Here is a 26,966-nt window from a genome sequence, read left to right as displayed (position 1 = left end):
GCGAGAGAAAAAAGGAAGGGAGAGAGAGAAGGAAGGAAGGAAGAGAGAGAGGGAAGGAAGGGAGAGAGAGAGGGAAGGAAGGAAGGGAGAGCGGGAAGGATGGAAGGAAGGGCGCGCCATCTCCACTACCAATAGATTTCTACAGCTACAGTACGAGAAGTGGGTTAAAGAGGACTCACTCCAATTTTACGTTGAAAAATACCTACCTTGCAGGACCTCCTGTCAATGTTGCATCAATAACATGATCACTGTCAATGCGAAACATGTATACTCCACGATTCTATGAACGAAGCAAGAAAGAATAAGAGCTGTTTGAGATTTTACATACAACTTGTAATTTAATAGTGCATTCAATATAGTAAGCCATCCCAAAGTGCTTCTAAGAGCATTGTCAAACAAAATTTGACATGACCTAATGAGATTATGATGGGTTGTCAGAAGCTTCGTATGACATAAATCTTAAAGGAGTAGAGAGGTTTCGAGGCTTAGGGAGAGAATTCCAGTGAACATCTACATAGCTAAACGCACGATCACAAATAGTCAGCAATGAAAATCAGGTTGTGTAACAAACTGAAAGTACATAGATCTTGGAGGGCTGAAGAGGCTTACTGAGCTAAGGGCAGTGTGAATATGAAAGCATTTGAAGTAAGGATGGAAATTACAAATTCCATTTTAAATTTCTTCTGCTACAACATGAGCTGTCTACTAGGAAATGTACAAAGATTTAGCAAATCTTTAGCTACTACAGTTTCAGAAACTTTCAAGCAGGCAATTAAAGCTACACATATTTTGCCAGGCTTGCAACCTGAAGAAAAAGCCATTAGTTCTGTTTAGGTAGACGCACTGTTGTAATAACTAGTTAGAGACACTGCATTTTTGCACAAGAAAACCATATTTCAAAATTATGTTCAGCTTAATGAAAATATGGCAGTAATTACTGTGGAGAAATTGTTAGTGGCCTCTTGCTATCTGACAACGATGTGGTACTCCTAGATGAAACTACATAGAAACGTTAAGCTTTACTTGAACATCTTAACATTTTTATTTTTAGTTGTTCTACTTTAGTGCAGTATTGCACCTATACAGAAACAGCCTCATCTTACACATGTAAAATTCAAAAGGTACTATGAGACAGAATAAAGTCCAACCTGATGACTATTTCAAGTAACTGCAGGGCTAGAGAGCATGGAGGAAACTGAAAGAAATTTCAAGACTGATGCTGGTCATACAAGAAGCAAAACAAATGTCTTATGGTTAAGACATTTGGAGCAATACTCTGAAGTCTTTCAAATAGGCAATTAGATGCTGCGAGCAGAAGAACCATCTGGATCCATGTTAGAATTGGAGCAAAAGTCTTTGTTCACCTTTACTTGTGTGATAAGTCTATCAGTGTTTCTCACTGGGCACAGTTTCTCCAGTATATTTGAGTTTAGAGTGTATACTAGTGCAATAGAAAGCTAGTAACAGTCATAAAGTAGGTAGTGGTTATGCTCTGTGAGGTATATAAAAAAACAAGTTTAATGAGCTACCCTGGTACAGATGCCTTAATTCACAAATCAGCACAGGCAAATGTACAGGTGCACTATTAGGAAGATAAGGCTTTGAAAGTTAAGAAGCTGATACTAACAGTTAAAAGCTGTTTTCTGTTTCTCCTTTTCTTATCCCCACCCTCCCCCAGCCTTTCAGTTCTCACTTGAAATAACAAAGGTACATACACTAGACCAATAATCTAGGTTGACAATCCATTATATGACTGAGCTACGCTACATTAATACAAATGTCATTATATCATCCATGAGAACCACAAGAATAAATGTAAAATATCACAGTGCAGTACTCCTGCAGAGACACAGAAATCTGCTCATGCACTTGCCTCAGACCACAAAAGACAGGTTGGCTGTTAATTTTCTGTCCACCTGATTTAGTTGAGTTATCACATTAGATTGCAGTAAATGGACTTCAAGGCATATTCATTGAACTTTTGGCATATCTGAAAACATTTAACTATTATACAAGCTTGACATAGCCCAGGAGCATACAGGATTCTTAAACAGAAGATTAGCTTGACAATATTTTGTATGTGGGAATATATTGGGAGGCACAGGGATGAAGGTCTGTGGATCCTCCAGGATTTCTTGTTCATCGGAAGTAAGGAAACTTTCTTTTAAAAGATATGATTATGTATTATGGGCATCACTAGCACGGGCAGCTTTTATCACTCATTCTGAATTGCCCTCGTGAAGATGGTACTGAGATATATTCTGAACTACTGCAGTCTGTACAGCATAGAGTACACCCACAATGTTGCAGGTACAGCATTCCAGGATTGTGACCCAGTGATAATCATAAAATGGCAATATATTTCCAGCTCAAGTAGTGTGAAATTTGGAAAGAAACCTGCAGGTGATGTTACAATGCACCTGCTGCTGCTCCTCTTCAAGATGGTGAAGGTCATGGGTTTGGAAGGGGTTGTCAAAACAGGCTTGAGTTTCTGCAGCATGTCTTGTAGGTGACACACTGAGGTTTGTAGAGCTGAGTTGATTCGTTTCCAAGTATAATTATCGTCTTTATTGCAATTTAACCTATTTCACTGAAACAAACAGCAAATACATCCTGTACCCCAGAGTGGAATCCACACATTTGTACACTATGGACATGTTAAACCATTAAGACAGATTAAAAAAGATAGGCCCTTGTGGTGCAGCACCTATGTCCCTACCTCTGGGCCAGGAGGCCTAGGTTCAAGCCCTACCTGCTCCAGAGGTGTATCATAACATCTTTGAATAGGTTGATGAAAAAAACCCAAACCATCTCTTTCTGGAAATGTTTCCAAAACTTCCAGATTGTCATGAGACGTAAACCAAGATTAGAACTATAGGGAGTAATCCAGCATCATTGAATAGAGGGAGGAGGTAACTTTATGTATCATCCTATTCTTCAATCAGAAAACATTATGCTCTGTTAGATATTAATATTGAATAGTCATTAATCTGGCTACTACATATTCATACTCACCTGATGAGATGTGAGCTCCATAGCTACATCTGAAGCAACAAACGGATAGCTTACCTGTGATTCGTAAAGTTTCTCCCGCCTGTTAGCCACTTCATTACGGATGATTGTTCCAATGTACTCAATGACCATAGTATGCTTCTCAATGTCTCGGGCAGCATACAAACCAAGACCCTGAAATAAAATTTACTGCACTTAAGCATTCTTGCAGATCAGTTAATGCATATATCATATGAGGGTAAATCGCTACTGTAATGTCAACCACAAATAATATCTGCTTGAATAAACAGCTGATGGAGTCAAATGTACAGAAAGGTCACGGAGTATTTTTGAGACTCAGTTTTGATGTATTCAACACATGCACCAAACATTGCTAAGGAAAGAAACATGCTGTCGAAGCTTTTTGTCTTGCACAAATTGGGACAAGTGCAAGGTGGCTAAATTTTAAACGACCATAGTAATGTGTACAACAGTCAGCAGACTGATCAGCAAGTTGAACTGTAAAACAATCAGTACTCTTTCCTCCTCAACTCTGATCAGACTGACCAATACCTTGGCCAAGTGGAGTCGACTCGGCAACCAATCAGAACCCTGTTGTATAAACTGTGGTCACTTAAAATTTAGCATTCTTTTATTTGTCCTGATAAGGGAAAGACAAAACCTGCAACGACACATCTCTCTATTCAAGCACGCACTGAATTAACAGAAAAAAAAAATTGGATGGGATGTAAAATGGACAGCCAATACAATATGAGCGCATTCCACAGCAGACTAGCCTACACTTATTTCATCTTATGTCTTTCCCAATAAGCATAATTTCTATTTAAAGTTTTTCAAAGAAAATAATAAATAACAATTTCAGAATTCATGTTGCCTTGATAACTAGTAATTGATAATATGGAGATTTTTATTGTAACAAAATCTTCAAAGATGAATTTCCCAAACAGTTCGCCAATGAAGAGTACTCTCTCATCTCATCGCTTTTTCCTTCTAGGCATTGTTATCCCAATGCAACATATCACTGGGATCTCCATAATCACAGCATATTTTTTCACTTTATTCACGAAGAAAGAAAAATTGTCACTTTTCATTAACGAACACTGACCTGGATTCGAGAACGAGCCAGGTAAACATTAATCTTCCATTCGGTCTTCATTTTGCGATATTGAGAGGATTTGGAATGGACAAATTGCTTGCTATAAGGTGCATTCAGCTCTCCCGTAACGGTGCTCTGAAAAGACTTGGATGTACTGGTACTGTTCAGAGTGTGCGGCCTAGCAGGATTCGGCACGAAGTAGAGATGAGAAAAAAGGGGAAGGAAAAAAAATTCTGAAGTTCCTTTTGGTCAATAGGAATAATAAAAGCAAACAGAAATTTTTTTCTTTCTTGGGAAGCAAATGGGAAGGGAACACAGAACATGCAAATGGGCAAAGCTGAGCAACTCAACCAGCAAGGACACATACACAACCATGGCAAGCTGTAAAGGGTGCAACAATCCAGAAGCAACCATCATTTTGGTAAGAATGACTTAAAGTTATTAATTAAATATTTATTTGTTGAAGGAGAGAAATGTCTGTTTACAATAATGTGCCAATATTTTCAGCTACGGCAATTAAATAGTCATATTTTCTTTTCACCCTAATTTCTTCCTCTCCTTCTTTAAAACTGATTCACAACAGTAAAAACAGAATTTAGGTAAACACAAAGAAGCAAATTATTTTTTAGGTAAATTATTTTTAGATAAACACAAAGAAGCAAAACCTAGTAATCACAAAGGTTTAATGAGCTAAAGAAAGCTCTTTTTCTGCTTTCACATGATTTTATATTGCAAAGTCATTATTTATGGCTTTGATCTTTAACATATTAATAAGGAACTCAGAAACTGGAAAAAACTATAAAATATTTTACAATAACAATTTTCAGTACAGATACATTATTAACTTGTATTTTGCTGTTGCACCACTTAGGAAACAGTAGGCGAGACACTGGACAACGAGCAAGCAATGCGACCTGCAACCCTACAACTATGTGAAGTCGAAAACGAAAATACCTTAACACAAACCTCTTGACATGGGTACTCATTTTAGGTTCAGACCGAGCACTGCCTGAAGGATTTATTGCAAGTGGAAGTTCCATCAATGGATTGCGACCGTAACGGAAGGTGTAGTTTTCACAGTTCTCTACTCCAGGTAGCTGTAATGAAGAATTCAAAATCAACACCAGGTTACATAAACATAACAATTCACAATTAAGTGGCAGATACACTGAATGTTTGTAACACACGAGGCTACTCAGCCCATCACGTCCATGCCAGTTCCCCAAGCCTTGCCTATCTTTCTCTCTCGAGGTAATTATCCAATTCCATTTTAAAAACCTCAACTAAATTTGCCTCCAATACACCCTCAGGCAGTGCATCTAGAACCTAACCAAACACTTGAAATTGATACCCTCTGGTTCAATGGGATATTTCTCCCCATCAGCTCAATCCAGACCCTCATCATATTATGGCAGAATTTATATCCTTATAAATGCAGAATGGTGGATGTACATTCACCTTGTTCCATAATTATTATTTGGTGAAGTTACCTATTGTGTGATTTTCAACTATGCCATGTAACCTTAATGCAGCAAAAGATCTTCAGAGGAAGAGGTTTTTTTAAATCTCCTTTTCAGAACTTCTAAAGGATCTCTGGACCCAAAACATTGTGCTTTCTCTCCACAGATGCTACCAGACCTGTCGAATTTTTCCAGTAATTTCTGTTTTTGTCCCCAGACCATTAGCCTGAGTTGGTGCATTACCAGAACAGATGACTGTTGCTGTCGCAGGCGCAGGCACAGTCAGAGAGTCATTGAAATGTACAGCATGGAAACAGACCCTTCGGTCCAACTCGTCCTTGCTAACCAGATATCCTAAATTCATCTAGTCCCATCTGCCAACACTTGGCCCATACCTCTCTAAACCCTTCCTATTTATATATCCATCCAGACGCCTTTTAAATGTTGCACCACTTCCTCTGGCAGCTCATTTCATACACGTATCATCCTCTGTGTTAAAAAGTTGCCCCTTAGGTCTTATTTAAATCTTTCCCTTCTCATCCGAAACTTATGCCCTCTAGTTCTGGAGTCCCCCAGCCGAGGGGAAAGAACTTGTCTATTCACCCTATCCATGCTCATGATTTTATAAAGCTCTATAAGGTCACCCCTTAGCCTCCAACATTCCAGGGAAAACAGTCCCAGCCTATTCAGCCTCTCCCTATAGCTCAAACACTCCTCAAACCTGATTTAAAACAGGGAATAATGGTGTGAATAGCGAAAATGAAATAGAGACTGATGTCCAAACCACAATGTCAGTTGTCATCATAGCACGTGCTTCAAACACACATGTCAATGAACTGAGGAGCTTTAACTAAGTGAAGACATGTATTATTAAATTTGGCAAAAGGTCATACAGTAAAAAATTAACTATTTGGGTGTTTGGAATATCCTGCTCAGGTCATGATCACAGGTTGACCTTTCACAAGAAAGATCAAAGCATTTTGGCAAAATCAGAGCACAGTAAGCACATGGCTCTTGTAAATAAAGAACTCATTTGAAGACATTTGTTGCATGAAGGCATCACAGGCCATCCATACCCCTAATGTGGCAGGAAGCAAAAACCATTTGAATGAGGATATCAATTGCCTTTGTTTGCTAGCATAATTTCTGTTGCTTAATACATTGCCTTGATAGCTCTGTATAAAGTTCCTCTTCATCCCAAATTTATTGGGCTGGTCTCTGAACTTCTAAAAAACTTGAAACAAAATGTTGGCTAGAAATTGGGTGAACTTAAAATTCCTTTTCAAACAGTGCCATGAGGACAAGCAGATAGGATTTTGCATTAACATCTTACCCGATGAAAGGCACAACCTCATGGTGTGGAACTCCTGTCAATAATATATACAGTACAAGCTGCAGTGTGTACTTAAGGATCTTAAAACGCTTGATAAAAAGAAATCTTCTGTCACAAGTTGTGTTTTTTTCCCTCAACTTATATTTTCTTCTAAGGGAAAAAATCTAATTGAAGAACAGATGAAGTCTTCTACAATAGAAGAAGGGTCACGCACCAAAGCTTTGGTTACCTTTAACAGGTACAATTTCACGTTAAAAACCACATACCGATTCCGCTATCCTTGTGACTGCAGAAACAGTCAAGCCAAACAGATCATCACCCTTAAGGTAGTCTGGAAAGAGTTTCAGCATGTCAGCATCTTTTCTAAGGCGAGTGATGGGTTCCAGGAGCTTTTGCCACACCCCTGAAAGAGAAAACCAGTAATTTCCAGTAAAAAAGTTAAAAATTTGGTATTCTAATTTTGTAAATTTTTCTAAAGGTATTTTTATGCTTCCCCTAGTATCTCCATTTTGCTGAAAAGGGAGAATACTGGCAAAGCTGTGTGCGTCTCACATCAGGACTAAAACAAAAATACCAAATTTCGAGTGATCATAAGTTATAAAGGAGGTTGTTGTAATCATTTGAAATTGGATATTCTTTTGTTGGTTTATCAGTATCCTTTATAACTCTCAACCAAGCTTGTGGCATCATTTGAATTCATACTTGGAATTCATATTTCTTAACTCTCCTCAGCCCTGAGGCAACACACCTATACCTCTATGTTCAAATCATGAATTCCTTTTCCAAACACTTCATCCAGATCACATTCACGGCATAAACAGAACTCAATTTTAAACTAATTAACATGTAAGTTATTAAATTAAAACTATCAGTTCCTATGAGATGTTCAACTTAAGTCAGCCAAGAACTGATATCTATAGCTTGTTGGAAATTCATTTTCACAGAATACAATGTTCCTTGACTAGGAATATTTTAATAGTGTCTATGTTATTATCTTATACATTTATCATATTTTGGTTTTCAGTACATACAAGTTACTTGAGCTTTTCTTAAATGAAGCAACACAAGAATAATGTACAGATAATTAAAACAAACCATTTGCATTACCACTGATCACAAAGCATGTATACATCAATTAAAATAACGAAATATATTGAGAAGATGGCACTCAAATATCAAAAATGCACAAACTGATTCATTTTTAGAGGAATGCAAATACTGTTGCATATTAATACTTTTGGTGAAGGATAACATATTTTGGCTTATATCAAAAACCAGATTTACTTTCTTTAGAAATTTATTTTTGAAAAAGTCTGCAGGTGGTTAATTATTTAAAATGGCATTATGTACAAAACTGTATTTCAGGAGAAAACAAAATATTCTTCCTTACCTTTTGGAGAACTTCCTGTTAAGACCAGATCTTCATGACCTTGTTCAATAACCCTGACCACAAATTCTGGGACATTATCTTTCTCTTCAATGGAGCAGAGATATCGGCTGCGTTTGTTGGAGTAACGTGTACTCCAATAAAAACGGCTCGCTTCATATCCAACTGGGTAGAGAGCTATAGAGCTGTGAAAAGACTGCATCTGCTGTGGGAGAAGTTGCCCGATGGCATGGAAAATCAGGCCACCAACACGAAATGTGTGGTTGCGTTCACCTCGTTGTACAATGCTGGCAACTTGCTTGACTTCATCCCGTTGCACATAGACCCTCCTAAAGACAGCAAAGTATGTCAACTCTTGCTCATGGGGTCCTTTTGGTTTATGTATTGAGCAGAGCATCGTCTTGTCCTTGAAAAACATACATTGGGCTTTACTGGCACAGGTAAAGTGATAAATATTGGTGCATCTTATCCGATGACATGTACCAGTAGCTCCCATTTTATGACAGAAAACACACTTCATAGAAAGACCACGTCTTAAAGCCATCTCCACATTAATCAAGGCGCCAGCTTGGGTCTCATATACTTCTGTGGACCAGAGGGCACAGTTCAAGTGGACCCAGAGATCAAGGTCAAGGTTCAGAAGCCTTGCAGCCCCATTAGTTGTTCCATCACCTTCTTCGTGACACAAACAACATCTTCTATAGTCTCGTGGCATGGGTTCAGGCTTTAGGGATGTTCCAAGTTTCTTCAGGAGTTCATCTATTTCTTCCTCAGACGCCAACTTCAAATGCGCTTTAGGAATGACTATTTGAACTCTCCACTTTTTCCACTTCATCCCTTTCCACCTTTTAATTGCTGGACGACTGTCATCTAGGTCTTCTGGCATAGACCTTGGTCTAGGCTTCAGCTTCACCGTCACCTTAAGATCTTCAGGTTTTGACTCTTGCAGGTTGGCAGGAGGGAAATAAGTAGTTGGAGTAGTTGGAGACACTGCGTTTTCCTGAATCCGTGGAAGTCGATGGACATCTAAGGAGGAGGTGTTGTTGTTATAATGATGGAATGTGTTTCGTGTCACATCTTTGGTTGGCTGCTCTATTACTACAGATGTAAGTTCCTGTTGCTTTAAAAAACAAAAAGGTGAATTTTAAAACTAAAATTATCTCAACCTGGTTAGAGAAAGAACAATAATCAATAATCCATTCGGTGGATGTGAGCTACCATGTGAAATATCAGATTTAAAACTCTATTTAACCCTAACCTATGAAAATTTATGTTTAAGTTTACTGAATGCAATCAAAATTTCCAAAAGTAATTTGCAATATCTGGGTATACCTCAAAACAGATTAAGTGCAAATCATTTAAAAAAGAAAATCTAAAAAATTCTTATCCATGAAGAGAAAGTGACAAAATTATTAGAGTGGGCTTCATTTTCATCTTAGTACCACTGCCCACCTCACTGCCAAAACGTTGCATTCTTCCAACTCATGCATTTTTACCCTTGCCTGTTAGCACATACACATTATGTCTAGCATTTTAATGCTCATCAATCATTTTGGGATGTGTAGCCGGAAGGCTTCCTGATAAAACATATTCTAAGAAATGGAGAGCTTCTTGACACGAATTCCATACGGAAATATGATGTAAGGAAATATGCTTGCACAACACCCCATGCCAATAGTGTCTGAAATTATCTTAATGCCTGGTGTCATGCTGTTAATTGCGCTACTTAACTGTTGACAACTATCATTGTTGCTGTCTTGTGTTAGGATGAAACCAGAAGTGATGGCAAAACTTTTCTAATGTAAAGATAATGTCAATGAGTTATGTAAGCTGCATATAGTAGTTAATCCCAACTGTTTATAAGCCTGCTATCCTCCACACAATTGGATTGAAATATGAAATCCCAGAAATAAAAGTAACTAAAATATCTGTCTGTCTATGGCATTAAAATATTGAACCTGCCTTTGTGTTAGCTAGCCTGCCATTTCTCAATCAATCCTTAAATTATGCATTTTAAGAACTTTCTCACAATTGACATTCAATAAATATTCCTGGCTTACTGTTTTTGATCAGAGATGTTAAGAGTTTACCATGGCCTCCACTGACCTAACGTAACTTATACAATGAGAATAATTGTGACCACAGCCTCTTCTCCTCTGAAATTCATCAGTTTCACCAGAGCACAGCAGGTCAGGCAGCATTGAGGGAACAGGAAAATCGATGTTTCAGGCATAAGCCCTTCATCAGGGATTCTCTCCTGAAATGCTGTGCTTTTCCCGTATCACACTCTCTACTCCGATCTCCAGTCCTCACTTTCGCCTAGTTTATTTTAATATAGTTTAGGTAGATCTCCAATTTGAGATGGAGGTAGAAACCTCAGTTTCCAAGCAAACTTGCATGCATTTATGCAGGTTTAATTTTAAAATTGCAATTGTTATAAAAGTAAATCTATAAAAGAACATTACCTTTGACTCTGGAGTTTTTGCTTGGGTGGCCATTGCGTACTGTACAAAGCAGTTATTGCTACAGAAGACAATATCAGGCTCAGTTTTGCTTGTTCCATCTCTTGAATCCTAAGGGAGAAAGTAAAAGATTTAAGATGGTATTCTGATGTAAATGCACACCCAAGTGACTATGAATTACTAGGCAGTTGAAGACTCGCTGTCAAAACTGAAGCAAATGATCAAAACAGTAATCAGCACACAAACAGCAAGCAGGCTTTGATGCTGTACAGAATTATGAAATGCATGGGTTTTTAAATGATACAGGTACTTTGGGCGCTACAACATTGTTTTATGTAATACAAAATGATTAAGAAGAAATAGGTGACAGAACACCATCGTTTGTGAAGCTAATAGCTGCTGTACTCTTGCATTTCTTTATTCTTGTATGCAATGTGGGTGTTGCTGGTAAGGCTGGTGTTTGCTGCCCATCCCTAGTTGCCCCTGAGCTGATTGGCTTTCTCGGCCATTTCAGAGGGCTGTTAAAAGTTAACTATGTTGATGCACATATAAGCCAGATCAGGTGAGGATGGCAGATTTCCTACAAAATATTAGCAAATCAGGTGTGTTTTTCCAATTATCATCAATGGTTAGGCTGTCACCAGATTAATTTTTCATGCCACAATTTATTTCAATCAGATTTCACCATTTGCTGTGGTGAGATTTGAAGTCTGATAAGGAGATGAAAGTCATGACAGCCCTGAGGACTGGCATACATTCAGAATCCAGCAAAGGAAGATTAACAAGATAATAAAGATAGCGAAAATAAACTGAGAACAAACTAATGCGGAACATGAAAAATTAACAATAAGAACTTCTTTTTATATATTTAAAGGATGAGAGAGGTCAATGTGAACATCAGCCCTTTAGACAATGAATAGGTAGTTACAGAGAACAAAGAAATGGCAGAGGAGAGTTATATAAGACTTTGGTCCGGCCATATTTGGAGTACTGTGCAGTTCAAATCGCCGCAATATAAGAAAGATATGGAGACTTTGGAGAGGTGCAGAAGAGTTTACCAGGATGTTGCCTGGATTGGAGTGTACTGGCTACAGTGAGAGGTTGGACAAACTTGGATTGTTTTTGCTAGACTGTCAGAGGCTGATAGAAATACACAAAATTATGAGGGGCATTGATAGAGTAGATAGGGTCTCTTTCCCAGGATGGAAATGTCAAATAATAGGGGCCATAGGTTTAAGGTGAGAGGTGGAAAGTTTAAACTAGATGTGAAGAGAAGTTCATTTTTTACACAGAAGATAGTAGGTATTTGAAATGTGCTGCCAGGGGAGGTGGTAGAAGCAGAAACAACACCAAAATTTAACAGCCATGTGGACAGACATGTGAACAGATGGGAATAGAGGGATATGGATCATGGTGTGCAAGCAGATGGGATTAATTTAGAATGACATTATGGTTGGCATAGATGTGGTAGGGTGAAGGGTCAATTCCTGTTCTGTTTACCCCATTAATACTGAAGAATACAGGGGAGAAATTAAGTACCATCACCTCACTAGAGAATTAGTATTGGATAAAGTACAAAAATCAGGTAAGTCCCCTGGCTCTGATAGCTTATATCCTAGTATCCTAAAATAAGTAGCTACAGAGATAATAGGCACTTCCACATCTATCGTTGGAAAATGTTGGAATCAATCATATCAAGCGAAGTCAGCATGGCTCCATGAAAGGGAAACGGTGTCTGATTTATTTGTGTTTTTGAGGAAGTCTCTGCCAGAGTGGACAGAGGGGAGCCAGTTGATGTGTTGTATTTGAACTTCCAGTGTTAAGTGATAAAAGCCCATGGTGTTCAAGGGCATAGGTGGTATATTTGCATGGATAGAGAATTAACTAATGGGCAGGGTAGGGGTTCTTTCTCAGGTTGGTGACCCTGAGAGTTGTGGGGTTCCACAGAAATCAGTGCCTGGTTTACAACTGGTCACAACAACATATTAATGGCTCCAGGGATGAGAAACTTTAGTTGTGAGAACAGATCGGACACAGGTTGGGACTGTAATCCTGAGAGATAAGTTGGCTCAGAGGAGATCAGGTAAAAGGTTTAAAAATCATGAGTGGTCTGGATAAAATAGATAGGGAGAAACTATTCCAAATTGTAAAAGTACAGAGAACAAGATGGCATAGATTTAAAATGATTTGTAAAAGAAACAAAAATAATGTAAGGAAAAAATATTTACACAATAAATGGTTTAGGTCTGGAATGCACTGCCTGACAGTGTGCTCGAGGCAGACTCAACTGAGGCATCGTAGAGGGCATTGGAGGATTAATATAGAAAAACAGAAAATAGGAGTAGGCCATTTAGCCCTTCGAACCTGCTCTGCTATTAAATGTGTTCATGGCTGATTGTCTAACTCAGTACCCTGTTCTTGCTATCTCCCAAGACCCTTTGATTCCTTTAACCCAAGAACTATATCAAGCTCTTTCTTGAAAATAGAGTCAGAGACGTACAGCACAGAAAGACCCTTTAGTCCAACCAGTCCATGCCGACCAGATATCTCAACCCAATCTAGTCCCACCTGCCAGCACCCGGTCCATATCCCTCAAAACCCTTCCTATTCAGATACCCATCCAAATGCCTCGAAAATGTTACAACTGCTTGTACTTGCTTCCACCACTTCCTCTGGCAGCTCATTCCATACACGTACCACCCGTTGCATGAAAAGGTTGCCCCTTAGGTCTCTTTTATATCTTTCCCCTCTCACCTTAAACCTATGCCCTCTAGTTCTGGATTCTCCTACCCCAGGGAAAAGACTTTTTTGTCTGTTTATCCTATTCATGCTCATAATTTTGTAAACCTCTATAAGATCACCCCTCAGCCTCCAACGCTCCAGGGAAAACAGCTCCAGCCTGGTCAGCCTATCCCTATCGTTCTAATCCTCCAACCCTGGAGCCTCAATTGTTTTAGTGGCAGAAAATTCCACAAATTCACCACTCTCTGAACAAAGAAATTTCTCTTCACCTCAATCCTAAATGGCTCATCTTGTATCCTTAGACTGGTGACCCTGGATCTGACTTTCTAGTCATCCGTAAGGTTCTTCCCAAATTTACCTTGACGAGTCGTTCGAATTTTACATATTCTATTAGATTTACCTCCGTCGTTCTTCTAAATTCAAATGAATATATCCTAACCAATCCAGTCTCTCTTCATAAATCATCCTGCCATCCCAGGAATCAGCCTTTGTTTTTGTTGCACTTCCTCCTGAGCTGATAAGAAAACTAAAACTGCACAGGTGTGGCCTCACCAAGGCCCTGTACAATTGCAGCAAGATGCCCATGCTCCTGTACTTGAATCCTCGAGCTATGAAAGCCAACATACCAGCTTCCACCTTCTTCACTACTTGCTGCGATTGGGCTACGGTAAGCCTCATTTTGAAATTGGTGTACAAGGACAGCCAGGTCTCAATCCTCTTTCCCCTTTCTCAACTGATTATCAATTAGATAATCTGTCTTCCAGTTTTGCCACTGAAGTGGACAGCTTCACATTTATCAAAATTATACTTCATCTGGCTTGCATTTGACCAATAACGCAACTTGTCACACTGAAGTATCTCTGCATCCTCCTCAGAGTTCAACCTTTTACCCAACTTTGTGCCCTCTGAAAACCTGGCCATATTATTTTTAGTTCCCTCATCTAAATCATGCATACATACTGTGAATAGTTAGGGTCCAAGCACTCAACCCTTTGGTACCCCACTAGTCACTGCCTGCCACTTGGAAAGAGACACATTTATTATTTTACTTTTTCCTGTCGACCAACCAGTTCTCTATACATGTCAGTGGCACAGTTACCTGAATTTCATGCGCTTTAATTTTACATATTAATCTCTTCTGTGGGACCTTATAAAAAAGCTAACATATGTATGCTTTCCTAGTTAGAATGACAGTTCAGTGACCTGATAGTGTGCGAGCTGAGTGACAACTCATTTTGTAAGTGTGAACCTGGCAGCCACATGAGGAGCAGTATTGCTGCAGTGCCAGTAGTACTGCATTGATGGGTGCAATGAAGTGATAAACACTGATTGCATAAAGAAGCATTTGATGGAGATGTGTGCAAAACAGGAGAATGGCACTGGCACTCAGGAAAGATGGTGCAGCCACAATTGGCCTCATTTTGCACTGCAACAATTCCGTGAAGCCACTGAATACCAAATTCAAAATTAATGTTCAAACTTTGCGTTTTTTTGAGGAAGAGAGATAAAGGCAGTGACCACATGGGAATAGAATCAAATGGAGAAATTAACCAACACAGCTGTCTGACCCAGAAGTAACCTGCAGAGCTAACTGCCTCTGCTGTTTGGTTTCAAGTATCTCTGGACATTGAAATTTGTCTAAGAAAAATTAACAAACAGTGAAATTCACAGCTGACCTTGGAGGAACCTGCATGGAGGAGAAGCTACTTGGCTCGTTTTTAAGTGTGACCTTATTTTTTTGTAAATCTACAATACTGAGTAGAGGGAGTTCTTTCTTGATTATATGTTTTGACTGAGATCTGTCTTTTAATTAAACTTAAAATATAAAAGCATCGGTATTATGTCAGCTTGGAGCAGTTTTTAAAGCAGTAAGACTACTTTCTGGGTCTGTACATTGTTAAAGTGCAAAGATGGCCTTTAGCAGAGTGATGTGCTCTTCCTGTTGGATGAGGGAGATTAGGGAGAGTTTTTCTGTTAGACGATTATGTCTGCAGGAAGTGTGTGCAAATCCTATTAGATTGCATGGATCAGTTACAGTGGCAGTTAGAAGCAACGAGGAATTTACAGGAGCTGAAAGGAGCAGGGTGTGATGGATGGCAGTTGTAGAAAAGGAGATAAACCAAAGTTAGTCAGGTACAAAATTAGAAGAGGGAGGCAAGTAGTGCAGGAATCTCCTATGGCTATCCCCATCTCAAACTAGTATGCCATTTGGAGGATTCTCAGGGGAATGTCACACTGGTAAAGAAACAGGCTCTAATGTAACAAGGGGTACACCAGGTTCCAAGTGATTGATTGTGATAGGGTGCTCTCTAGCAGTCAGAGACACAGAGAGGTGTTTCTGCGGTCCACGATGAGACATCAGAATGGAGTGCTGCCTCTCTGGTGTCAGGATCAAGGATATTTCAGAGTGGGTGCAAAATATCCTCAAAAGGGAAAGGGATCAGCAGCAGGTCATTGTACACATTGGAACTAACAATATAGGATAAGAAAAGGATGAGATTCTAAGGAGAGAACATAGGAAGTCAGGCAAGAATTTAAAAAGGCGGTCCTCAAGGGTAGCAATATCTGGGTTACTCCCTGTACCACGGGCTAGTGAGTGTATGAATAGGAGGATATAGCAGATAAATGCATGGCTGAGGAACTAGTGCAGGGGAGAAGGATTCACATTCTTGGATCATTGGAAATTGTTCTGGGATAGAAAAGAGCTGTATAAGGATTGCACCTGAATTGGAAAGGGTCTAATATACTGGCTGGAAGATTTGCTAGAGCTGCTCAGGAGGACTACAATCGGTGGGGGAGGTGTATGCGCGCCTGCACATGACCCAGGGAGTCAGAAAGGAAAGAGATCAGTCTGAAACTGGCACATTTGGGAAAAGGAACAAGTTAAACAGTTGGGGCAGGTAGAAACAAAGCAGAGAACGAGGTTGGACTGATAAATTAAACGAAATTTATTTCAAATAGAGGCCCAACAGGTAAGGCAGATGAATTCAGGGGAAGGTTGGGAACATGGGACTGGGATATCATAGCAATTAGAGATGTGGCTCAAGGATACACAGGGCTGTCAGCTTAATGTTCCAGGGTATAGATGCTAGAAGAAGGATAAAAAGAGGATAAGATAGGAGGGAGAACGGTGCTTTTGATTAGGGAGAACATTACGGCTGTACTGAGGAAGGATAATCTTGGAAATATGTCAAAGGAAGTTATTTGGGTGTAACTGAGAAATAAGAAAGGGATGATCACCTTGCTGGGATATGGAAGATGATTATGAATTTGCAAGAAGATCTCAGTTATCTGTAAGAATAATAGGGTAGTTATGGTAGGGGATTTTAACTTTCTAAACATAGACTGGGACTGCCATAGTGTTAAGGGTTTAGATGGAGAGGAATTTGTTAAGTGCATACAAGAAAATTTTCTGATTCAGTATGTGGATGTACCTACAAGAGAAGGTGCAAAACTTGACCTACTCTTGGGAAATAAGGCAGGGCAGGTGACTGAGGTGTCAGTGGGGGAGCACTTTGGGCCAGCATTCTATTAGTTTTAAAATATTGATGGAAAAGGATAGACTGGATCTAAAAGTTGAAGTTCTAAATTAGAGTAAGGCCAATTTTGACAATATTAGGCAAGAACATTCAAAAATCGATTGGGGGCAGATATTCATAGGCAAAAGGTTAGTTGGAAAATGGAAAGCCTTCAAAATTGTGTTAAAAATCACACAACACCAGATTATAGTTAAACAGGTTTATGTTGAAGTACATGTTGTCGGAGTGCTGCTCCTTCATCAGGTAGGGCGTTGGCACCTCCACATCATGTCTATCATTGTCACCTGTTAGGGTGAAGAGCAAGGCCAGTAGGTATAGGGAATGCTGGATGACCAGAGAAATTGAGGTGTTGGTCAAGAATGAAAAGGAAGCATCTGTCAGGTATAGACAGCAGAGATCAAATGGATCCTTAGAAGAGTATAAAGGCTACAGGCTAAAAGGAGGAAAATCAGGAGGGCAAAAAGGAGATATGAGATAGCTTTGACAAATAAGGCTAAAGGAGAATCCAAAGGGATTCTACAAATGCATTAATGACAAGGGAACTAGGGAAAGAATAGGGCTCCTTAAAGATCAGCAAGACAGCCTGCGTCTGGAACCGTAGGAGATAGGGGAAATGCTAAATGAGTATTTTGCCTTTACTGTGGTGAAGGATATGCAAGATAGAGAAGGTGGGGTAATAAATAGCAGCATCTTGAAAAATGTCCATATTCCAGAGGTGATGATGCTGGACATCTTAAAAGGCATAAAGATAGATAAGTACCTGGGACCTGATCAGGGGTACCCTAGAACTTTATGGGAAGCTAGAGGAGTGCTGGGCCCTTTGCTGAGGTGCCAGAAGACTGGAGGTTGGCTAACGTGCTGCCACTATTTAATAAAGATGGTAAGGAAAAGCCAGGGAACCACAGACTGGTGAGCCTGACATCAATGTTGGGCAAGTTGTTGGAGGAATCCTGAGGGACAGGATTTACATGTATTTGGAAAGGAAAGGATTGATTAGGGATAGTCAACATGGCTTTGTGCATGGGAAATTATGTCTCACAAACTTGATTGAGTTTTTGAAGCAGTATCAAAGAGAATCAATGAGGACAGAGTGGGGGACATGGTCTATATGGACTTCAGTAAGGCTTGGACAAGGTTCTGCATTGTAGACCAGTTAGCAAGGTTAGGTGATATGGAATACAAGGAGAACTAGCCATTTGGATACAGAACTGACTCGAAGGTAGAAGACAGAGGGTGGTGGTAGAGGGTTGCTTTTCAGACTGGAGACCTGTGACCAGCAGTGTGCCACAAAGATCGGTGCTGGGACCAATTATATAAACGATTTGGATGTTACCTTAGGAGGTATGGTTAGTAAGTTTGGAAAAATTGGAAGTGCAGTGGACAGCAAAGAAGGTTACCTCAGAGTACAACAGGTGATCAGATGGGCCAAGGAGTGGCAGATGGAATTTAATTTAGATAAATGTGAGGTGCTGCAGTTTGGAAAGTCAAATCAGGGCAGGACTTATACACTGAAAGCTAAGGAGAAAGTGAGGAGTGCAGATGCTGGAGATTAAAGTTGAGAGCGTGGTGCTGGAAAAGCACAGGTCAGGCAGTATCCTGATGAAAAGCTTTAGCCCGAAATGTCGAATCTCCTGCTCCTCGGATGCATTTAACGCTAAGGTCCTGGGGACTCTTGCTGAACAAAGAGACCTTGAAGTTCAAGTTCATTGCTCCTTGAAAGTGGAGTTGCAGGTAGTAGATGAAAGTGAAGGTGGTGTTTGGAATGCTTTCCTTTATTGTGCAGTGCATTGTGTATAGGAGTTGGGAGGTTATGTTGCAGCTGTGACAGGATGTTGGTTAGGCCACTTTTGGAATACTGCGTTAAATTCTGGTCTCTTTACTATATGAATAATATTGTCAAACTTGAAAGGGTTCAGAAAAGATTTACAAGGATATTGCCAGGGTTGGAAAGTTTGATCTTTAAGGACAGGCTGAATCGGCGGGTCTATTTTCCCTGGAGAGTCAGAAGCTGACAGGTGGCCTTCAAGGGGTTTACAAAATCATGAGTGGCATGGATAGGTGAATAGCCAAGGATTTTTCCCTGGAATGGGGAAGTACAAAACTAGAGGGCAATAGGTTTAAAATGAGAGGGGAAACATTTATTTAAAAGGGACTTAAGGGGCAGCTTTTTCATGTAAGGGTGATGCATGTATGCAATAAGCTGCCAGAGGACATGGTGGAGGCTGGTACAATTGCAACATTTAAAATGCAACTGGATGAGTACATGAATAGGAAGGGTTGAGAGAGATATGGGCCAAATGCTGGCAAATGGGAGAAGACTAATTTAGGATATGTGATTGGCATGGATAAGTTGAACCGAAGGGTCTGTTTCCGTGCCGTACAATGCTATGACTTTATGGCACCAATGTTATAATACAAATTGAATGATGAAAGTAAATAAAAATGTGGATAATCCTGTGTATACAACCTTAGATATTGACAGGATTCGGATTCAGAAACTTAGCTTCAAAATAGGACAAATATTACAAATATTCTGCTTCAGCCTCAGACAGTTGCCAGGGAAAGGGATGGAGGCAGTGGAAAGGGAATGGGAGAGCTTGATGAGGACAGAAGACAGTTGCCTCAGTCTTCACTATTTTTAACTGGAGGGAAGATGTTCTCATTCAAAAATAGATGTTGGATATGCTGCTTGAAAAGGAGAGACTAAAAAATTGAGAAGCAGTATTGAGGTAGAACTGGCTGTCATAAGTGTACATGTGCAATTTGATGTATTTGCAGATTATGGAATCAAAGTTAGTAGCAAATGATAGATAGGAAGAAGTCAAAGATAGATTCAAGGAGAACTCTGGAGATAACAGTATGGCGGCAGGAAGGGAAGCCGTGGCAGGAGATTCTCAGACAAGGACTGAATTGATAAGAATGGTATCAATCAGGACAGGTTCACTCAGCTGCAAGTGGAGAGTAGGCACTGGAGAAAGATAGTGTGGTTAACCATATGAAATATTGCAGACAAGTTGAGAAGGCTGAGTAGAGGACAGCCTTCCACGATCATAGTCTGATATGGTGTCATCTGTGACTTTAATAAGAGCTGTTTCAGTCCTGTGACGGGGAAGAAGTTGATTCTGGAGGTCCAGATGCCGAACTGTGGAAGGATGGCCATGCATTTCAGACTCTACAGTACATTCAAAGATTATATAAAGGAAGTAGAGTTTGGTGATCTTGCTGTGGTTTACTGGGATGAAAAAGCAGAAAGGAGCCACTGCAACATCAATCAATGGCCTGGGACACAGCTTATAGAAACTCTTTCCTCATGGACAGCTCTTCCTGTGTGACAAGGTGAAAGACTTCCGTTAAGGGGGCGGCACAGTAGCTAAGTGGTTCGCACTGCTGCCTCTTAGCGCCAGGGACCGGGGTTCGATTCCAGCCACGGGCAACTGTCTGTGTGGAGTTTGCACATTCTCCCAGTTTCTGCACGGGTTTCCTCCCACAGTCCAAACATGTGTAGATTAGGTGAACTGGCCATGCTAAATTGCCTATAGAGTCCAGGGATGTGTAGGTTACGTGCCTTAGTCAGGGAAAATATAGAGTAATAGGACAGGGGCATGGGTCTAGGTGGGATACTTTTCAGTGAGTTGGTGTGGACTTGTTGGGCCAAATGGCACTGTAGGGATTCTATGATTCTCTGCACAGTCTGGGTGAACATTTAGATTCTGCTCGCAAATTTGAATGGAAGGCGATAATATCAGCAGAGAATGAACTTTATAATATCAGCTTGGACAGTAACCAGAGAGGGAAGTCAAGTAGTTTCGTGGAAATATGGTAACAAATTCTGAAGTTAATTAGATCTGACTCTAGTTGTAGTTGTAGCTATTTTTGCCAAGCTGGGAAGTTGATTTGCAGATGTTTTGTCCTGTCTGGGTGACATCTTTAGTGCTTTGAGCCTCCCGTAAAGTGCTGCTGTACTGCGTCTTCTGGAACTTATTTGGTTCTGTTCCTGTTGCTTCCGGTCGCTGGTTTTAGTTGTTTGTTGTAGTGGCTGGCATATTGGGTTTAAGCCGACGTGCTTGATGGAGGAGTCTGTGGATGAGTGCCATGCTTCTACAACAACCAACTAGAACTGGCAACTGGAATGGAACCAAATAAATTCCAGTACAGCAGCGCTTCGCAGGAGGCTCAAAGCACTGAAGAATTCACCTAGACGGGACGAAATATCTGCAAATCAACTTCCTAGCTCGGCTAACATACCCATAACTATAACAACCAGCACAAATCTTTACGCAAACCTGGAAAATCTGACTCTAATGTGAATATCTACATATATTGAAACAAGAAAAGACATTAGCTGGACATTTAGAAAATCAGGCTGCCAGCACTATTTTCTGAAAGAGAAAATATATTTGACAAATTTATCAGAAATCTTTGAAGATATATCAAGCAGAATGGATAAAGGGGAATCAATGTGGTATACTTACATGTCTAAAAGTATAAGGTGCCACATCAAAAGATTTGTCACAAAGTAAGAGCTTGGTGCTTTGAGGATGATATAATGGCACGGACAAAGAATTGATTAACCAACAGGAAACAGTGTCTCGGGATAAATGATGCATTTTTAGGTGGCAAACTATAACTTGTGAAGTGCCACATGGATCAGTGACTATTTATAATCTTTATTTGTGAATTAGATAGAACGTCTTCATGTATTGAAGCCAGATTTACTGATGATACACAGATAGTTAAGAAAGCAAGTTTTAGGAGGATACAAAAATTCTGCAAAGGGATATAGTTATATTATGTGAGTGCACAAAAAAAAAGTCAGGTGGAGTATCGTGTATGAAAATGCATAGTTGATCACTTTGGCAGGAAGAATTGAAAAGCTTTTCTTAAATGGTGGGAGACTGCAGAATGCTGTCGTTTCGAGGAATCTGGGTATCCTCACACAGTCATACAGCATGGACTGTTCAGTCGAGCTTGTCCATACCGACTAAATTTCCCAAGAGAGATTTAGTGTGCATTCAGGGAACATTTGAACTCTGAAGGCCTGGCCAGGGACAAAATTTCCAGTTACAGTAAATCCAAAGGAGTTCAAAAGACAGACAACAGCTGATATAAACCTGTTATAAACCTGTTCCAGGTACAGGGAAAGAGAAAAGTGCAGGCATTCCATAATGTTTGTCACTTTTATAAATGAGGGGTTAGAAGGTTGGGTGAGCAAGTTTGCGGATGATACATAAGTCGGTGGAGTTGTTGACAGTGAGGAAGGATGTGGCAGGTTACAGCGGGATATAGATAAGCTGCAGAACTGGGCAGAAAGGTGGCAAATGGAGTTCAATGTAGCTAAGTGTGAGGTGATTCACTTTGGTAAGAGTAATAAAAAGGTGGGGTACTGGGCTAATGGTCGGATACTTGGTAGTGTGGATGAGCAGAGGGATCTTGGTGTCCATGTACACAAATCTTTGAAAGTTGCCACCCAGGTAAATAGTGCGGTGAAGAAGGCATATGGCGTACTGGCTTTTATTGGTAGAGGAATTGAGTTCCGGAGTCCTGAGCTCATGTTGCAGTTGTATAAGACTCTGGTGCGGCCGCATCTGGAATATTGTGTGCAGTTTTGGTCGCCATACTATAGGAAGGATGTGGAGGCACTGGAAACAGATGTTAGGGGTAGGTTCTTTACTCGGCGAGTCGTGAGTTCATGGAATGCCCTGCCAGTAGCAGTGGTGGACTCTCCCTCATTATGGGCATTTAAGCGGGCATTGGATAGGCAAATGGAGGATAGTGGGCTAGTGTAGGGTAGGTGGGCTTGGATCGGCGCAACATCGAGGGCCGAAGGGCCTGTACTGCGCTGCATTCTTCTATGTTCTATGTAACCCAAAGGTAAGGTGCATTACCAGTGAGCCAGCAAATGAAATTAAGATTTGACTAGACAGCTCACATTGCACATTCAAAAAACAGCAGTGGAAATGAGTTCAAGAATGGCTACAATAATGAATAATACATTTGGCAAGAAAATTCAACAGCTTTAGAAAAGATTACATCAGATCAAAGTAAAAGTGACAGCGGTTTCAAAAGCCAACAATTAAGCAACATCACTGGATTGCTTCACTGGTAATTATCAGAACAGACCTGTCGGGTTGGCGGAAGATTGTTATGGAGCATATTCCCCTGGATTTTCTCATAAATATGGTACACTACAAAACTGAGAACTTTTACAAGACATGGCAACCCTTTTTGAAATACCTGGACACAGGTTTATCTGCCACAAGGGGTTTTATATAGCCGTAACGATTGTGTTTCATGAGTCCAATATCCAGGGAGGAGAAACTGTGAATGTATGAATGTTTTGTTTGGCTGGGCTGAGTTATTACTATTTATTTGTTTGTTGTTAGGTATTTATTTATTTAGTTAAATAGCTAGTTTAGTTTTTTAAAAATTTTATACTTCTCTATATATGTTTATACATTCGTATTATTTGGGTTTAGTTTTGTACTATTTTTGTACTGTTTTGAATTGCATTGTTTTGTATTTGTTGTAATATTTAAAAATCTATTTTTTCTTAATAAAAATATATTATAAAAAAACCAAAAAAACGCAAGTTCTGGAATACATCACTATTCATCTGAACATTATGCAATCATTAGCAAAAGCCCCAATTTCTGACCTTATGATGACTGAACTCCTCTTCACTCTCTTTAGGGGAGAAGTCATTAGTGTTTCACATGTCATTGGCTCATAGTTCCATTATACCATGAAGCGCAGTCAGCCAGCCTCAATCAATCAGATCCCAAGCTTCCTGCTGTTGCTAAGTATATTCATCTTCATGTATTCAAACTGTATCTTCATATATTCAAACTTATTCTCACTGAAGCTTTCACATTACCATTTTCTGGTTAACACTACAGGTCTTCACAGGATTGTGATCTGATGTTCATAGCTAGATAACCGAATGGGATATGGCGCTGCTGAACACAAAATATAAGCTGCTTTTCTAAACCAGTTGAGATTGAATCTCTTGGCTGTTTGATGGATTATATTTCCAAATTAACTAGCTTTCGAACGGAAATTTTCAATTTACTTGGTCATACAAAAAAGCTTGAGACAGGCTTGCTTTCAGAGTCCCAGTGCAAAACTCATTTGGATGTGCAAGACATGAGGTCTGGTCATGGCCCACATCAACTCTAATCTTCCAGCCTGCCTCAAACCCCTACAATTTGCTTATCGATATAACACGTCCACAGCAGATGCCATTTCCCTAGCCCTAAACTCATCCCTGGAACATCTGGATAACAAGGACTCCTACGTCAGACTCCTGCTCATGGATCCAAAATTAGCTAAACGGAGGCTATTAACGATTGGCATAACAAAGGGATCAATGCTGGATGACGCAAGGGATATTTATGAGAATGCAGGGGTGATGATAGGTATGTTTTTGGATGACAAGACACTTATGAGGCGGCTTTAGGGTTCTCCTTTATTCTACCTGTTATAGACTGCTCATGTCCTATTCTTGCTCTTCTTAACTCTCTCTTTAAATCCTTCCTACTTAATCTGTAACTCTCCATCATCTCATCTGAACAATCTCATCTTAACGTCATATAAGCCTCCCTCTTCCGCTTAACAAGAGATACAATTTCTGTAGTAAACAACGGTTCCCTTACTGATGGGTATATAAATAGCAAGGGTTTGGAGGGATGTCGGCCGGGTGCTGGCAGGTGGGACTAGACTGGGTTAGGATATCTGGTCGGCATGGATGGGTTGGACCGAAGGACCTGTTTCCATGCTGTACATCTCGACGACTATGTGTTGGTCACAGCAGGGTAAATCAATGGCACATGGAATTTAATCCTGAGAAGTGAAAGGTAATGCACTTTTGAAGTAGTAACACAACAATCGGTACTCCATGAATGGCAGGTCACCAAGGAGGTCAAAGGAACAGAAGATCTTGGGGTTCATGCCCAAAGATCTCTGAAGGCAGCCTGATAAGTTAATAGAGTGGTTAAGGCGGCATATGGGACACCTTGCCTTTACCAGTCGTGGTATAGAGTCATAGAGACATACAGTACAGAAAAAGGACCTTCGGTTCATCTCGTCCATGCTGACCAGATATTCTAAACTAATCTAGTCTTATCTGCCAGCACTTGGTCCATATCCCTCTAAACCCTATTCATATACCCATCCAGATACCTTTTAAATGCTGTAATTGTACCAGCTTCCACCACCTCCTCTGGCAGCTCATTCCATACATGCACCAATCTCTGTTGGAAGAAGATGCCCCTCAGGTCCCTTTTAAATTGTTCCGCTCTCATCCGATACCTATGCCCTCTAATTCTGGACTCCCTCCACCCGAGGGAAAAGATCTAGTTTATTTACCCTATCCATGCCCCTCATGATTTTATAAACCTCTATAAGGTCAACCCTCATTCTCAGAAGCTCCAGAGAAAATAGTCCCAGCCTATTCATCCTCTTCCTATAGCTCAAATCCTCCAACCCTGGCAACTTGCTTATAAATCTTTTCTGAACTCTTTCATGTTTCAAAACATCTTTCCAATAGGAAGGAGACCAGAATTACACACAATATTCCAAAAGTGGCCTAACCAGTTTCCTGTATAGCCACAACATGACCTCCCAACTCCTATTCTCAAATGCTCAGACCAATAAAGGCAAGCATACCAAACGCCTTCTTCACTATCCTATATACCTGTGACTCTATGTTAGGTTACAACAGTAAGAAAGTTAATGTTGGAGCCATACAAAACTTTGGTTAGACTGCAGCTGGAGTACTGTGCGCAATTTCAGTCATCACATCACATGTGATTGCATTGGAGGGGTTGCAGATACACATTACGATGTTATCTGAGTCGGAGCATTTTAGCTATGAAGAGAAGCTGGATAGGCGTGGGTCGTTTATTCTTAGAGAGTACAGAAGGATTTGGGGGGAGCTTAATTGAGGTGTATAAGATTATGAGTATGGACAGCCTGAACAGGAAGCAACTTTTCCTCTCAAATGAAGGGTCAATAACAAGGAGGCATTATTTTAAGACGAAGGGCATTGGTTTAGAGGGGATGAGAGAAAAAAATATTTCACCCAGAGGGTGGTGCAAATCTGGAATACATTGCTTGGGAGGGTAGGAGACCTCACAACTTACGAAAAATACGCAAATGAACACGAAATATTCTAACAGTCAAGGTAATGGGCCAAATGCTGCAAATGAGATTATTACAGATCGATCTGCAGAGACTTGGGTGGGCCAAGGGGGCACTTCTATGACGTATGACTCTCAAGTCACATACATGCTCGATCAGGAAAGCATGACATACTTCCATCCTAAAAGGACATTAGAGGATCTGATTTTTTTTTAAAACAAAAGTTGACAATGGTTATGTCGTGACTATTAAACTAGCTTCCAACTGCAGATTTGATGGAATTCAACTTTCATCATCTGCCATGCTGGGATTTGAACCCATGTACTAGGATTAAGGTGAGGATCTCTACAGATGTGATGGCCTAGTGGTATTATTACTGGACTATTAATCCAGAGATCCAGGTCATGTTCTGGGGACCTGAGTTCAAATTCCACCACTGCGGATGAATTCAATAAAAATATGAAATTCAGAGTTTAATGATGACCATGAAACTGTTGCTGAGTGTTGGGAATATCCAGCTGGTTCACTCATGACTTTTAGGGAAGGAAACTGCTGACTTTACCTGACTTCTGACACACAACAATGTGCCCTCTGGGTAATTCGGTATGGGCAATAAATGCTTGTCTAGCCATTGAGCCACACCCCACGAATGAATAAAAATAATTGTTGTAAAATCCATCTGGTTCACTAGGATTTGAATCACAGCATAGTCGAGGGCTCTGGGTTACTAATTGAGTGAAATCAGCACTATGTGTAAAACTCTCAGGCCCTGAGACTACGAGCAACTAGGATTTACA

General features: G+C 40.2%; 1 protein-coding gene across 1 annotated transcript in view; it reads right to left on the bottom strand.

The window, feature by feature from the left end:
* The window catches only part of kmt2ca (lysine (K)-specific methyltransferase 2Ca), a 502,252-nt gene that overhangs the window by 6,780 nt on the left and 468,506 nt on the right, over positions 1–26,966 (bottom strand). The window contains exons 53-59 of the mRNA XM_043691052.1: positions 10,754–10,861; positions 8,292–9,408; positions 7,168–7,304; positions 5,075–5,205; positions 4,118–4,286; positions 3,070–3,186; positions 207–280 (exon numbers count right to left, since the gene is read on the bottom strand). Coding sequence (XP_043546987.1) covers positions 207–280; positions 3,070–3,186; positions 4,118–4,286; positions 5,075–5,205; positions 7,168–7,304; positions 8,292–9,408; positions 10,754–10,861 — 1,853 coding nt within the window. The remainder of the gene's footprint in view (positions 1–206; positions 281–3,069; positions 3,187–4,117; positions 4,287–5,074; positions 5,206–7,167; positions 7,305–8,291; positions 9,409–10,753; positions 10,862–26,966) is intronic.

This window comes from Chiloscyllium plagiosum, chromosome 5 (genome assembly GCF_004010195.1).
Source record: "Chiloscyllium plagiosum isolate BGI_BamShark_2017 chromosome 5, ASM401019v2, whole genome shotgun sequence".
Taxonomy (NCBI): Eukaryota; Metazoa; Chordata; class Chondrichthyes; order Orectolobiformes; family Hemiscylliidae; genus Chiloscyllium; species Chiloscyllium plagiosum.
Note: the sequence above shows the minus strand (reverse complement) of the source record. Positions and strands in the feature narration are given on the sequence as shown.